We start from the raw sequence: 14,220 nt of genomic DNA on the forward strand, positions 1-14,220 counted from the left end.
ATTTGCAAAATGAGTACATAATTTTCAAAAAAATCGGTCATGGTGGGGGGGCCAACTTCACGCACGTGATAATTGTTGATAATATTAAACTCATATATATTTATTTAAGATAATTTGATACAAAATATTTGACCACAAGAATAGTTAGTAGAAATATAGAAATTAGAAATATATTCAAATCAGACGCGTACACAAAATATTATTTTTTGGAGAAGTTTTGGCAGTCTTAGGTTATACATATTTTCTGAAATTTCGAGGGAGTGGGGTGCTTCAAAATCAAATCAGTACCTAATCAGTGCCATATATTATACCCACATGGTCACAGTATAGCCATCGTTAATCTTATTATTTATTTAATTGTGACAATTGCAAAAATATAATATGTACGTGTAAAAAATTATTAACTCTAGAGGATCCATTAAACTAGACTTTATTTCAAGAAAAAAAAATTTGAATTACTTCTTCTTCTTCTGTACATTTTTCAGATTTGTTTGTCTTTCCATTGGTTTTGCCACATTATTAATCCCACTCTGACTTCTGAGGTTTATTAAAGCATTTTCATACATTGATGAAGCACTCAATATGGAATCATTATTGTATTCCTTAAGATTTCAAGTGCTATGACTTATTTTAATTGTTGATTAAACCTAGTTCCTAACCTTAAACCTTGTAGTAAAAATGTAAAATACTATCAAGGAAAGAAATAAAAATTGATATTTGGTAGTATTCTTCAGGACACATTTTACTTAGTTGTGTTTAATCTATAAGTTTGTCTTCCACTTACAAGTGGTATTTTTATTTCAATATTTACTTTAGTAGCAATTGAAGTAACTCATTAAATATAACTTTGAAATGGTTGCCAACATCTTCCGAACAGCTTCTTAATCTCCTTTTACTACAATGATATCAGCTAAATAATTAGGTAAAAAAGTTGATATTGCCGATGGGGGGTGAGGCCCATTCTCCCCGAATGGCCCAGTGTCTCACCATTGAGTATCCAGTAAACATATTTAAAAAAATGATGGACCCCTAGAAGTTTTTTTACAAGTTATGGCCTTGACCACTGTGCTCAACCAGATTGTAAGTCGTAATGTTGAAACAGATTTTTCCGTGACAAATGATTCACACCTAACAGCTTCAAACAATTTCTCTGAACACGACAGTCGTCAAACTATTATTAATAAAGATAATTAATCAAACAAATTAGAATTATAAATAGTGAACCTAGAGCACCTATCGGAAAACCCATGTATGTACAACACAAAAATAAAAGATGAAGAATAATGAGAATTTGCAATTAAACGATATCGAGTAAAATATTATATAATATACAGACATACAGTAATAATAAATATTATACTAAATAGTTTTTTTTTTCGATTCTTGGGGTGCATGGTGTTCATGAACTAAGATCAAAAACCAAAAAGTTCCAACAAATGAATAATATTGAAATTGAATTATAAAATAAAAAATAGTTACCTATACCTTTACATGAAATTTAGGAATCTATTGCTCTAAGTAGATAGTAAATATGTAATCTACATAGTATGAATTAAAATTAGTTAATTTTCTACTGCCAAATTGGGCATAAACACCAGAATAAAAAAGAATTGTAATTAAAAATGTCGGAAACATTCTACTACTATCCTTATCATAAATGTAGTAAAATCTTGAACCAAAAAAAACAAATACGCTACACTGTCCTAAAATAGTTTTAAATAACTTAAGAGGACACCAAGTCCACATGTGTTGTCTCCATGTTACAAATGTAAGTATGACATATTAAATAGTTTTCAAAAGTTCCAATATTGTGTAATAATTATTAATAGAAATAATTGTCTCATTACGAAACTAAAAGATAAGAACATAATCTATAATTTTTTCATTGTTTTTTTACAATATTTAAAATTTTTTTTAAATGTATGAACATTTTTAAATTGATGAGCTTAACAATTACAACAAATTAGAAACCTAAAAATAAAAATAAAATTAAAGATAATATTCTTACCTTTAATTTTTATAATAGCTCAATTTACTCAATCAATAAGTTTAATACACAAAATTAGAACTGATAAACACAAATTTAAATGCAGTCTGTTGTACATTTGTAAGACAGAACAATTATGTGGGTGTAACCTCTAAAATTATTAAATTCCAATAAAAACAAAAACAAAATTTATTTCAAAATGATCTACTATAATTTTCACTCAAAATAAATACAAATTTTAATTATTTCTCTGTTATTAGTTCAGTCCCATTTACAAAAGTTTTAATAATAATGTAGTTTACATAAATATTAAACATAGAAGTAAATTATTGAAAGACATTAGCTAAAAAAGCATTTAACTATGTTTAATTTTTTTGTATAATATAATATAATTTTAAAATGGTTATAAAAAGTCTGTTTAAAAATGTTTAAACGTGTTTCAGTAAACATATGGAACTAGGCAATATAAACATTTGGAAAACAAAATTTAGATTGTTTTAATATCTGTAGGGTTTATTATAATAATAATAAGAACATGTTTTTGAAATTTGTAAAAATGTGATATTTATTTTATTATATTTTGCTGAACTAGTATAGCACGCAAGAGAAAATATATTATAAAATTTATGCAGTTTTTGCTCTGATAGCTGCACGTTTTCCGGTTACGGCCTGTAAACAAAATTAAAATATTAAATAAATAATAAATAATAGGTAAATACACGAGATATTTCAATGAATAATTAATCAAAATTATATAATTTAATATTTTATTTGGTAGATATTATAGGAAGGAATTTTAGGTATTCGTTTTGAGTATGACCAATTTAAATTCTGTAAGAACTGAGTTGAAAATATATAAATTCCTTTTAATATATAAAGAAATATTTTGCTGAGAGTACTATACTAGTGAATGAATGAAAAATCAGACCATTTAAAAAATATTGACTATATTTATTTAATTGTCCATCATTTGGAAAATTTTGTATTTTCTGTAAATGGAGCAATTGAATTTGTATGATCAATATTAAAACAATAAAATCCAAGATCTTAATAAAAATGCATGTAACTTATAGAAATCAATTGACACACCATCAAGCTGAATAATTCTGTTCGATTATAAAAAACCTAACTGCTCTATAACAAATTCTAACAAATTGTTCATATGTTTTATAGAAGATATAAAAAAAATGTATACTTAATATATTATAGTTTATGTAATGTGATTTTCAACACATTTTAATTATATATTCTTTTACTACATTTAAAACTCTAGGTAGGTCACACACTAAATAAAAGTCAAATTGATAATAGCTTTTGACTTAACAACTTATTCCATAATAAAATAAAATATTATGTTCATTTTAAAATTGAGGTAAATCATTAAGTTTTGTACTTATGAAATAGATCTAAGTGCTTAACAATATAATTTTTAGAAAAAGATTTACTATTAAAAATTTTTTTTATAAAAATATGTTTATTTCTTACCTGGAAACCAGATTTAATACTGGCAACAGAACATCGTGAACCACAAGTTTCACACTGCAAGAAAAACAAACGAGTGTCTTTCTGCAAGATGGTTTCAGGTGAACGACATGTATGACAGGTAACATATTCTTTAATATATCTCCTGAGTACATTTTCAATTTGTTTTTGCTGAAAACGACCTTTGATTATAAGCTGGCTATTACCGTCCACTGAACCACTGGTACCTAATTCAGCTAACAAGAAATCTAACAAATGTTTTGGCTGACGATGCAAACTAAATAATAAATAAATTATAATAAACATATTATCTTAGAATCAAGTGTTTACAATATATTCTTACGTTTTGCATATTTCTGTAAAGTTTGCAAAAGATGTTTTTTTGGTACCTATCCGAACTACTTGTGGAGGGCGCATAACAAATTTTTGTTTTTTACCCGCAACCATATCAGGATTTTTTTCTCGCATTATCTCAAATACTCTAGTTAAAAGTTCATCATAAGTGTAATCACGATCAGAACCAAACCACGTGTGGCTTTCACCATCAGTTGCTAGAAAATAAAAAAAATATGTAATACCCATGTTACATAACAGTGACTGATTTAATTTATAAATTGTTTGCTTTTGTACAATAATTAACAACCTACAACATATACTGAACATACTTGGAAATTATCTCAGAGAATCTTATTAATATATGAAAAATCAAAGTACACTATATTTATTGCGGAACAATAAACAATACATGTATGAAATCGTCATTAAATCTTATGGGTTTTTGAGCCCAATTGGTCTTAAAAGGTTTGTTAAATTAAGTGTAGAGTATACCCACCTAGCTTATAGTTTACTTAACTATTCAATATTTACGATGCATATCCTAATTTTGGGATATTGAGGAAGAATATATCTACAGTTTCCAAAACGAACAAAATTGGCTGTAGAAATACTATTAGATAGTTGTTTCAGATTAAATAAAAAAAGTTCTCTACACAATAACTTTAACCTCATCAAAACCCTTACCAGACTCAAAATTCCACTGGCCATCGTTAAAGCATGTAAATTTGAATAAAATCATATAATGGATTGTCAACCTTATTTAATGAAAAAGTAGAAAACACTTACTGTCATCAAATCTGTCACCTTTCTTGTCCATTTCTTCAGCAACTAATTCATCTATATCCTTCTTCTTCTTCTTTTTTTTTTTTGTTTTTGAAAAGTCCATATTTAAATCAAAATCATCCTGCAATATAAACAATAGTAAATAAATAAAACATTTATAAAGTGAAAAAGACACTTTACTAAGTATTTTTTAAGAACTTACTTCCATAGCCTCTCCCTGGCCATCACCATTTTCCATTGCTGATGATGTATCAGGTAATGCACTCTCTAAATCATCTAAATTTATGGTGACCTTTTTTTTCTTTTTCTTTTTCTTACCGAAGTTGTCAAGATCCAGGTTTCCATCTATATATAAAAATTACATAAACCTTTTTAAAAGTATAAATAACATTATTAGTTAGAACAGAAGCATATGAAAAAATGTACAAATTATAGCAAATGTAATGGATAGAATTTTCACATAAATTATGTCAATTCAAGTAAAAGATTACTCAGATTGCAAGTTTCACTAGTAATATTACAACTATAGATATAAATAAATACAATGTCAAATTAAATGGAAGTGTATACTGTTATAATATTTGAGGATATCTTTCTAGTCCAGCTATATATTCACACACAATAGTTAATAGTTTCAAATTTTTGTTATAAATGAAATCCCAACATACAAATTTGAATAGTTATAAATAATAAGTAATTACCATCATATTCATCAGGATCTGGCACAGGTTCTTGGTTTTCTTTATCTAATGTTTGTTCATTAATTCCATCAACACCAGTTTCAGAAGCTAAAGCACTGTCCAAGTCAAACTTCTTCTTCTTCTTCTTCTTCTTGATGGAAGGATCAAATAACTAAAAATTATAAATAATATATTTAATGAGAGTCAACAGGAGTTAATGTAAAGAATTTCAATGATAATAAAATAATTATGATACAATAATACACACAATATAGGTTCATATTTCTCACCTAAAAAGTAGAATTTTACAATTACATTCAAATTGTAAGAAGTAAACACTACTTTTAAGGTCAATTAAATATCAATTTGAATATGCACTTTCAGAAAAATATTTTCCAAAAAGCATACTTACACTTTATATAAATATTAATTATTATTGGTATTTACCTAAACTTCAAAAAATATTAGTTCAAATAACGATTATAGAGGCAAGAATGAACATTATCATTAAGTTGTAATAAATCAAAAAATAACACTCATGCGGTAGTTCGTATTTAGATAGTTTAGATTTTTGGCCAATGATTAAATTATTGACAACGTTTAACATAGAGAACAACAAAAATTATAAATAAAAACATTACTTAGGTACACTTGATGATACTTACAGCTTCTTCTTCAGTCATTTTGAATATTCTTTACTTCTTTATTAATATTAAATATAATATAAAATTTAGACTTAAATATTGGACGAGTTAAAGAAATAATGTGGCAACTAAATACTGATGTAGTGATGTGTGTGGAAAAATGTTGCATCAGCCCCAACTAGCCAATGTGGCCAATGGAAGGAAATCGTACGATATGTTTTATCGATACAACTTTTGAGGTATTGATAAAAAAAATCTATATAAATTATAGACTGAAATTATTTCAACACAAATGATTTGGTTGATAATTAATGAAGTTTAAAGGTGAAAAACATTTAGTTAAAACTTAAATTGTATTATAAGTTTTACAATATTAACAATATTCAAATACAACGTGATTACATTATTATTGTAATGGCGATACTGTACAGTTTTATCTATTTTTTTTTGTTATTATCGCAAAAAAAGAATAACAATAAAACAAAAGAATATTTTCACTGGAGGCCTGTCAAAATGGAAATCCGGAAATTGTCATTTTCTTGATCATTTATTAATTGTATTAATAACTTATCTTAAAAAAAAAATCATTAATCCATTTGATACCTCAAATATTTTAACTTCTTATTAAATGTAAAAAAAGCCAAATTTTATGCCTGTGATCAAATATTTTATTATTCTATTAGCATGTATACCCTCAGCTATATGGCCGTTGTGCTCTTGATAATCACCAGTAATATTCAAGGTAAACTGTTCATATCTGTTTCTATGATTTGGATTACATTTATTTTTAACATTAGGTAAGCGTCTCAGCCAGTATGTGTCACATTATGAGCCTGTTACATATGATCCTCAACACTTGGCCCAGAGTCATAATAGGGCCAAACGATCAGTGACTAATAGTGACAGTAATGTGCATGTAACATTTAAGGCGCATGGCCATCACTTTCGACTTAGACTCCGTCGAGATATTGAAACATTTTCAAATGCCATGGAAGTGTTGGATAGTTTTGGCAATCAAATACATCCTAATAATATTGATACTTCACATATATACCATGGACACATTGTTGGTAAGTTGATATTTGATTATTTCTATTAATTTGAGATTAATATTTGTTCCACAGTAGTGTTAATCCTATTAACCTAATTCTAAAATGTCTCATTTTAATTTAAAGAAATTGTCTAACTATGTATAGATTTTTACTTAAAGACTAAACCTCAGGTAGCTTATAATTAGCTACCTATAAACAATATCCATACTATAATCTCTATCTTACATGGATACATATTAATATATTATCAATATTGTAGGTATGTAGAATAGTTGAAATATGATTGTCTTAGAAATAATAGGTTATGATTTTACAATTTTTTTTTAAACTAATTGTTTTTAGTTTTTATTGGTTACTTAAAAACAAAAATTAATTTTAGTTTAGTACTAAATTTATGTTTATTTATAATATTTTTTAAGGGCTTAAGTAAAATTTTTAAGTATGTTCCCACTGAAAAATGGTAGTCATACGGCATAAGTACTACATGTAACTGATAGAGAATGCTCTTTTATTTGACAAACAGTTTTGTTTGATTACTAAATTATTGAACTGTTATTTATATAGTTCTTTGTTTTTTTCAATTTCGATTTTAAATATTTTAGACTTATGTCACTACTCAGTTGTAATATGAATTCATTTTTAGAGCGAACTGTACATTTTATCCATTAAATATTCATTAGGTACCCAATTTTTTATTAAATAAAAATGTATGTATTACCTTTGTTATAATTCTTCAATAAAAAAAAATACCTTAAAAATTACAACTATTTGTAAACATCTAGAATGTTTACAGCTAGCAATGTAAATAATTTCATATAAGTACAATATACCTGTTACTAATTATGTTATGATAATTCATAATTGTGTAACTTAGTGGATGTCACACCCGGGAGATATGTTGTCTCTGTCTTAAAAATATACAACCCAAAAAATGTGCATTTAACAGTGTAGTTAGCTTTAATATAAAAGCTGATTTTTTATCCAATCGAAGTAAGGAAATTGTGTTTTACATTCGTTTTTGCTTTGCTTCAATTTTTGAGTAAGTTACGGTTAAAATAATTTAGCAGTTTAAAAATGCTCATAACTAGCTTAAATATAAAAACTGATGACAAAACATAATGAATATTCTTACCTTTAAGTTATATAATAATTAATAAGTCAACTAACTTTAATCTTAAAGCTGACCATACAAAATTGGTTCTGTAAAATGTACATTTCTTATGTTGTTCCTTATATTAAACAAACATTCAGGTATTATGTGTTCTAAAATTAACACAATTTTAATATTTAAATAGATCGCAAGGTTATATACAGTTATATACTTGTGCAATGTTAAATGGTATAATTATAAAATTTACTAATTAAAACGATTATAATTTGAATACTTAACACTTAATAAAGACTTGATTCTTATTTGTTAAAAATCTAGATAACAGAAATTCTAAATTCTCAACTACTTATTATATTATTTTATTTCTTTTAATTACTACAAACTTATTAGTTGTAACAACTTAACTCGTAGTAGGTTTATGATGTTTGATAACATTTACCCCAATTTTATTTTTATTTCTTAACAGACGAAGCCAACAGTGTAGTATTTGGGTCAATTATTGATGGAGTTTTTGAAGGAAAAATTATATCTCCGAAAAAAGGAAACTATTTTATAGAAAAATCTAGAAAATATACTCATCCCCATGGTCACCTTAAAGACAGTGATAGTTTTCATTCAGTTATCTATAAAGAAAATGATGTTGATAATCCATATCATAACTCTTCTAGTAAGTAGTATTAATTAATGTTATTAAATTTGAATATGAATATAACCTTGTATTTCCAAAATATTACAGGTCATTTTAGCGGATGTGGAGTTACAGGATCTACAAAACAAAGTATGGAAACTATCCAATATTCTGGTAGTCCATGGAATATTCAACAACAAGATGAAGAAAGACCTGCCTATAAATATACAAGACAAGCAGCTGACAAACACCATTATGGACCTGTTAGAACAAAACGTGCTACTAAACCTAAAGAAGAACGCAACACTTGTTCATTATTTATCCAAACTGACCCTTTATTGTGGAAACACATAAAAGAACAAGTATTTAAATTAATATAATTATATATTTTTTTATATTTTTTTCAAATAAATACATTTCTTATAGGTTGGCTATGATAAGACAAAGACAAGAGAAGAGATATTATCATTAATAGCTCACCATGTAACTGCAGTGAATTATATCTACAGAGATACTAAATTTGATGGACGCATTGAACACAGGAATATTAAATTTGAAGTTCAAAGAATAAAAGTAAATATTTGTATAGCCAAATATTTTTATTTATTTTTATTATAATATGCATTTTTAATATCTATTAAAAGGGTTTCTGAAATAAATAATCTATAAGTTACTATTGTATTACTATTTTTGTTTAGATTGATGATGATGAACCTTGTGACCACAAATGGGCTGGAGAACAAAATCCATTTTGTATGGAAAATATTGATGTTAGTAATTTTTTAAACCTACATTCATTGGGAAACCATGAAGACTTTTGCCTAGCATATGTTTTTACCTACAGAGACTTCACCGGAGGAACCTTAGGTCTAGCTTGGGTCGCTAGCGCATCTGGTAATTGAGTTTGTTTATTGGTAGATTGTTGATTATATCTACAAAAAAAAAAGTTCGTTTTTCCGATTTGAGTTGATTATATGAAATGTATTTTATTTTTCATTAGGTGCATCTGGTGGTATTTGTGAAAAGTATAAAACTTATACAGAAACTATCGGTGGTTTATATCAATCAACTAAACGTAGTTTAAACACTGGTATTATTACATTTGTTAACTACAATAGCAGAGTGCCACCCAAAGTTTCACAGTTGACCTTGGCCCATGAAATTGGCCATAATTTTGGATCGCCGGTTTGTATAACACATTTAAATAAAAAATGTCCATGTTTTCTAAAAATGTTTTTATTTACAGCATGATTATCCTTCAGATTGTCGACCCGGTGGTTTAAGTGGTAACTATATCATGTTTGCATCTGCTACTAGCGGTGATCGCCCAAACAACAGTAAATTTTCTTCGTGCAGTATAGCTAATATCAGTAGTGTATTAGATGCTATACAAGATAATAAAAAAAGGAATTGCTTTAAAGGTTCATATAAAAACTTTATTTGTAATAATTAAATATTAACTAAAAAATTTTATACAGCCAGTGAAGGAGCATTTTGTGGTAACAAAATTGTTGAAAATGGTGAAGAATGTGATTGTGGATATGATGATGATGAATGCGATGATAAATGCTGCTATCCCAGGCAAGTTGCTGATCGAGATAGATTCCGTAACATCTCAGCTAGAGGTTGTGCCCGTCGAGCTCAAACTGAGTGCAGGTATGTGAAATAGAGACTATTAATCAATAACAATAGTTGTACTATAATAATATTACATTTTTAGTCCATCTCAAGGTCCATGCTGTTATGCTGATACCTGCCGTTTCATTCCATCTAATCGAATGGTTACGTGCCGCGGTGAAGATGTTTGTAGTTATAGTTCTAATTGTGATGGTACCACACCAGAATGTCCAGTACCACCTCCTAAGCCTAACAAAACCCGTTGTAATGAAGGGACACAGGTTAGTAAATAAAAATGATTACAAGCTTAAGTTAATTTTTTTTTTTGTTATGTTAAGCTTTGCATCAATGGTGATTGCACTGGATCTATTTGTTTGGAGTGGGGTCTAAACGAATGTTTTTTGACCTCACAAATCATACCCAATATTGACAAACGCAAATTGTGCGAGTTGGCTTGTATGAATGGTACTGATTTACAAACCTGCAGGTCAACTAGTGAATTTGCTGCTGCGGTTAACTTACCTCTCGGTGGCATTAGTTTAAGGCCAGGATCACCTTGTGATAATTTTCAAGTAAATTATCAATTATCATAAATGACTTCATAATTATGAAAATGCTTAGTAATGTTATAATTTCTTTAGGGTTACTGTGATGTATTTTACAAATGTAGAGCAGTTGATGCTGAAGGGCCATTAGCAAGATTAAAAAATATGCTCCTCAACAAACAAACACTTCAAACTCTCCAACAATGGGCTTTAGTAAGTGATCATTTCAAATGTTCCTAATTAAAATAGAAATTTTATGAATTTTAATTTGAAGGACAATAATATTAACTAGAGTTACAAGAGTGACAAGCAATATCAAATTTAAATTGTTTTTTTTTTTATTTTTAGGAAAATTGGTGGGCTTGTATGCTCATGGGTGTTACATTTGTAATTATAATGGGAGTGTTTATAAAATGTTGTGCAGTACACACACCATCTTCAAATCCTAAGAAAACACCTGCTCGGAGATTTAGTGAAACATTAAGACGACCCATTACAACCTTACGTAGAATGGTAATTTATTGATATTTTAACTATTATATTGTACTTGAAACTAAATCTACGTTTTTATACAGCGACACAATCCTCAGACATATGTATCACAGCCCAGATCAAGTAGAGTTCCAGCTCATGGATATGGTGAGGGTAGAGGTCATTATTATGCACCAAGAGGTAGTACATAACTGGAATAATTTTGGATATTGGTTTTTTATTTTGATATATATATATGTTTTTGAGCTAGATACACTATATTTTTTCTGACCATTACAATTGCATTGGCAACAAAACCATAACTAAGATAATTGTTTTATACTTAATAGTTATATAAATTAATTATTTTTTGATTATATAAATTATTTTCTTAACAGTTTTGCTTTTCCAATAACAGCAACCACCAAAGACTATATATGATTGAATGTTTTACCTTCTTTTTTCTACTTTTTATGGATGTGAGAAGATATTTTATCTTTTATAATTTTGCAGCTTCTGCACCCCCTGCACATGGTCATTCAGATCGCCGTAATGCATTTCCAATGAGGCATCAGCCGCAGCATAAAGTGTGATAGTAAGTTTATTTATGCATCAAAACTACTTTTTAAATTTTAAGTCTTATTAGAGATGGGTTAAACAATTAATTTAACTATATTTTTAAAAAATCTTGAAAAAAAAAATATGTAGGTAGCCCAATTTTCTCATATTTTTAAACGTATAGATTCTTTTAGTTTACATGTTAATCTGTAATGCAAGCATGTTTTTCAATTGACTTTTATTCTCATTTTATTTTATACTAGGTATATCTGCTGTATGGCCTGTATTGTTGGCGAGAACAATTTTAATTATTCTCCAACAACTATTTCCATTCAAATTGTAATAGATTTTTTAATTCTGAAATCGGCTGTTGAAACATTATAGTCAAAACACCAGACTAAAAAATAATATTCTTAAGGTATTTGCAACTGATTGTTGTCACTATAGATTCTTTTCTTACTTATATATAAAATATTTATATAATACATTTAAATATGTATAATGTATATAATTGAATAAAAAGTATTTGAATAATTTTCCAGAGATAAATTTAATTTGGGACTAAATTAAATAATTCAGTCATTCAGATGTTTATCCAATGAAATAATAAGATTGACCCATCAAACATTACTATCTAGGACAAACTGTTTGGAGCTTTGTGAGGGAAAGGCAGTGATTCTTAAACTTTTCAGATTATGGAACACATAATTTTATAAGATTTTTGCAGATCACAGATGTAAAATAGTACTTATATGATATTATATTTAAAATTACATACATATCAGTTTACATATTATTCAATAGAAAATAAAATAATTGTAAAGTACTAGCAACCAAATAACAGCCCCTCGGTTACTCTCAATAACAAAACTATCCCTAGAGAAAATTCTGTAAAATATCTAGGTATTCATCTAGACCAAAGATTAACATGGGCCACTCACATCAAAACCAAAAGAAAATCAATGAAAATAAAACTTCATAAACTTCGTCAACTTCTTCGTTCTAAAATATTACTTAGTGGCAAAACCCTTGTATACAAACAATTAATTTGTCCTGCATTGACATACGGTATAGAAATCTGGGGCTCAACCAAAAACTCAAATCTAAATCTTCTCCAATCCTTTCAGTCTATCAGTCTCCGTCTTCTGACAAATGCACCTTGGTATGTTAGTAATCATACAATCCATAAAGACCTGAATATTCCAACTCTTCTCACCCTCGCTTCAACACACTATAAAAAATTGCATTCCAAAACAAATAATCATCCAAACCCACTAATTTCTAACCTCTCCTCTAAGACTCTTCCGGATAACCCTCCCCGTCGACTAAAACAAAATTTGCCTAGTGATTTACTTCGCTAAATAATTACAAAAAAAAAAAAAAACCAGTTTGAAGTAGTGTCAATGGACGCACTCTTCAGTCAAGCCTCCAAACACATTTACTTATTGTTTTATTTTATTACAGATTGTAAATTTATTTATATTATAAAAAATTATTTTAATAAAAAAAAAAAAAGTACAAGCAAAGATGATGAAACAAATATTCCTCTTTATAAACGTTTTATTCTTAAACTAGTTTTCAAATTTAGGCAAAATACTTTTCTCTAAGTTCACTAACATCAACAGAATACCAGTTAAGAACCACCTAGAAAGGCTTGATTAGAATTTCCTCCAATAATAATTATTTCCTTAGTTAAGATCCGATTATGTTTAATACATAATACAAATTTCATGATTGGGGTACTAAACGCTTTATAATGTCTACTGTATTTATAAACTAGATAAATAAAATATTTGATTTATTTATATATATTTTTTTTTTAGTTGTCAAGTTTGGCAGCCCTAAACCAAAAAGTTGATAACGTCAGTCCGAAATATTCGGTATTCTTATCATCGTGGTTAGAAACTATTAAATTTATTTATTTATGTATTATTATTATTTTTTTTTTTTGTACATAGCCGAATGGAACCAAAGTGATTGAATATTTATATAAAACTTTATAGTTGTACAATCACCCTGTGAGAGGTGCTGATCACAAACAAAGGCAGATTATAATTTGACATTTATATATTATATATTTTTTTCATTCCTTACTATAAGCATTTTTTTTTTACAAATTTCTATGACTTATGTATCTCATCTTATATCAAGATTGCACATATTATATGATACCTCTTTATAAAGTTCCTCAAGTATGAATCTAGAATCATGTAAATTATAGTGACACTTAACAATTTTTTTTTGTTGGGTTTATTCTTTTTCTTTTAATAATAACAATTTAACTTCTACAATTTGTTAGTAGAAAAAACATTGGAAAAATTGGTAC

At 27.5% G+C, this 14,220-nt stretch overlaps 2 protein-coding genes across 6 annotated transcripts; one reads left to right on the plus strand and one right to left on the minus strand.

Moving 5' to 3' along the window:
• Positions 1 to 2,200: 2,200 nt before the first annotated feature.
• On the minus strand, positions 2,201 to 6,084 carry LOC111034156 (eukaryotic translation initiation factor 2 subunit 2). 2 transcript variants are annotated; one of them, XM_022315227.1, is made up of 8 exons: positions 5,934 to 6,084; positions 5,290 to 5,440; positions 4,791 to 4,933; positions 4,592 to 4,709; positions 4,490 to 4,522; positions 3,813 to 4,020; positions 3,473 to 3,746; positions 2,201 to 2,656 (listed from the first exon to the last, which is right to left on the minus strand). In XM_022315227.1, exons 1-8 carry the CDS (start codon positions 5,949 to 5,951, stop codon positions 2,612 to 2,614), a joined length of 990 nt encoding a protein of 329 aa, XP_022170919.1. In that variant the 5' UTR covers positions 5,952 to 6,084; the 3' UTR covers positions 2,201 to 2,611. The 2 variants fall into 2 exon arrangements, with proteins under 2 accessions (XP_022170919.1, XP_022170920.1); XM_022315228.1 differs by lacking the exon at positions 4,490 to 4,522 and having other exon boundaries at positions 5,934 to 6,082.
• A 294-nt stretch (positions 6,085 to 6,378) lies between these two features.
• On the plus strand, positions 6,379 to 14,168 carry LOC111034141 (disintegrin and metalloproteinase domain-containing protein 10). 4 transcript variants are annotated; one of them, XR_002604495.1, is made up of 17 exons: positions 6,379 to 6,654; positions 6,710 to 6,982; positions 8,542 to 8,742; positions 8,812 to 9,065; positions 9,130 to 9,276; positions 9,402 to 9,597; positions 9,704 to 9,888; positions 9,950 to 10,124; positions 10,182 to 10,359; positions 10,424 to 10,601; positions 10,659 to 10,892; positions 10,962 to 11,078; positions 11,214 to 11,378; positions 11,441 to 11,537; positions 11,850 to 11,931; positions 12,158 to 12,312; positions 12,437 to 13,409. XR_002604495.1 is itself a non-coding variant. In XM_022315196.1 (16 exons), exons 1-15 carry the CDS (start codon positions 6,597 to 6,599, stop codon positions 11,927 to 11,929), a joined length of 2,538 nt encoding a protein of 845 aa, XP_022170888.1. In that variant the 5' UTR covers positions 6,379 to 6,596; the 3' UTR covers positions 11,930 to 11,931; positions 13,718 to 14,168. The 4 variants fall into 4 exon arrangements, 3 of the variants coding, with proteins under 3 accessions (XP_022170888.1, XP_022170890.1, XP_022170889.1); XM_022315196.1 differs by lacking the exons at positions 12,158 to 12,312; positions 12,437 to 13,409 and adding an exon at positions 13,718 to 14,168; XM_022315198.1 differs by lacking the exons at positions 12,158 to 12,312; positions 12,437 to 13,409 and adding an exon at positions 13,718 to 14,168 and having other exon boundaries at positions 11,441 to 11,504.
• Positions 14,169 to 14,220: the final 52 nt, after the last annotated feature.

The sequence above is a fragment of the Myzus persicae genome, unplaced genomic scaffold (assembly GCF_001856785.1).
Source record: "Myzus persicae strain clone G006 unplaced genomic scaffold, MPER_G0061.0, whole genome shotgun sequence".
Lineage (NCBI taxonomy): Eukaryota > Metazoa > Arthropoda > Insecta > Hemiptera > Aphididae > Myzus > Myzus persicae.

What these genes read in the sequence shown, in the direction of transcription:
- LOC111034156 (XM_022315227.1), bottom strand. An exon ending in AGGTGACAGATTTGATGACA is followed by an intron (nt 4,523 to 4,591) that starts GTAAGTGTTTTC and finishes TCAAATTTACAT; the next exon opens with GCTTTAACGATGGCCAGTGG. An exon ending in TTTACAGAAATATGCAAAAC is followed by an intron (nt 3,747 to 3,812) that starts GTAAGAATATAT and finishes TTTATTATTTAG; the next exon opens with TTTGCATCGTCAGCCAAAAC.
- LOC111034141 (XM_022315196.1), top strand. Translation starts at nt 6,597, where the DNA reads ATGTATACCCTCAGCTATATGGCCGTTGTGCTCTTGATAATCACCAGT. An exon ending in ATACCATGGACACATTGTTG is followed by an intron (nt 6,983 to 8,541) that starts GTAAGTTGATAT and finishes ATTTCTTAACAG; the next exon opens with ACGAAGCCAACAGTGTAGTA. An exon ending in CGAGCTCAAACTGAGTGCAG is followed by an intron (nt 10,360 to 10,423) that starts GTATGTGAAATA and finishes TTACATTTTTAG; the next exon opens with TCCATCTCAAGGTCCATGCT.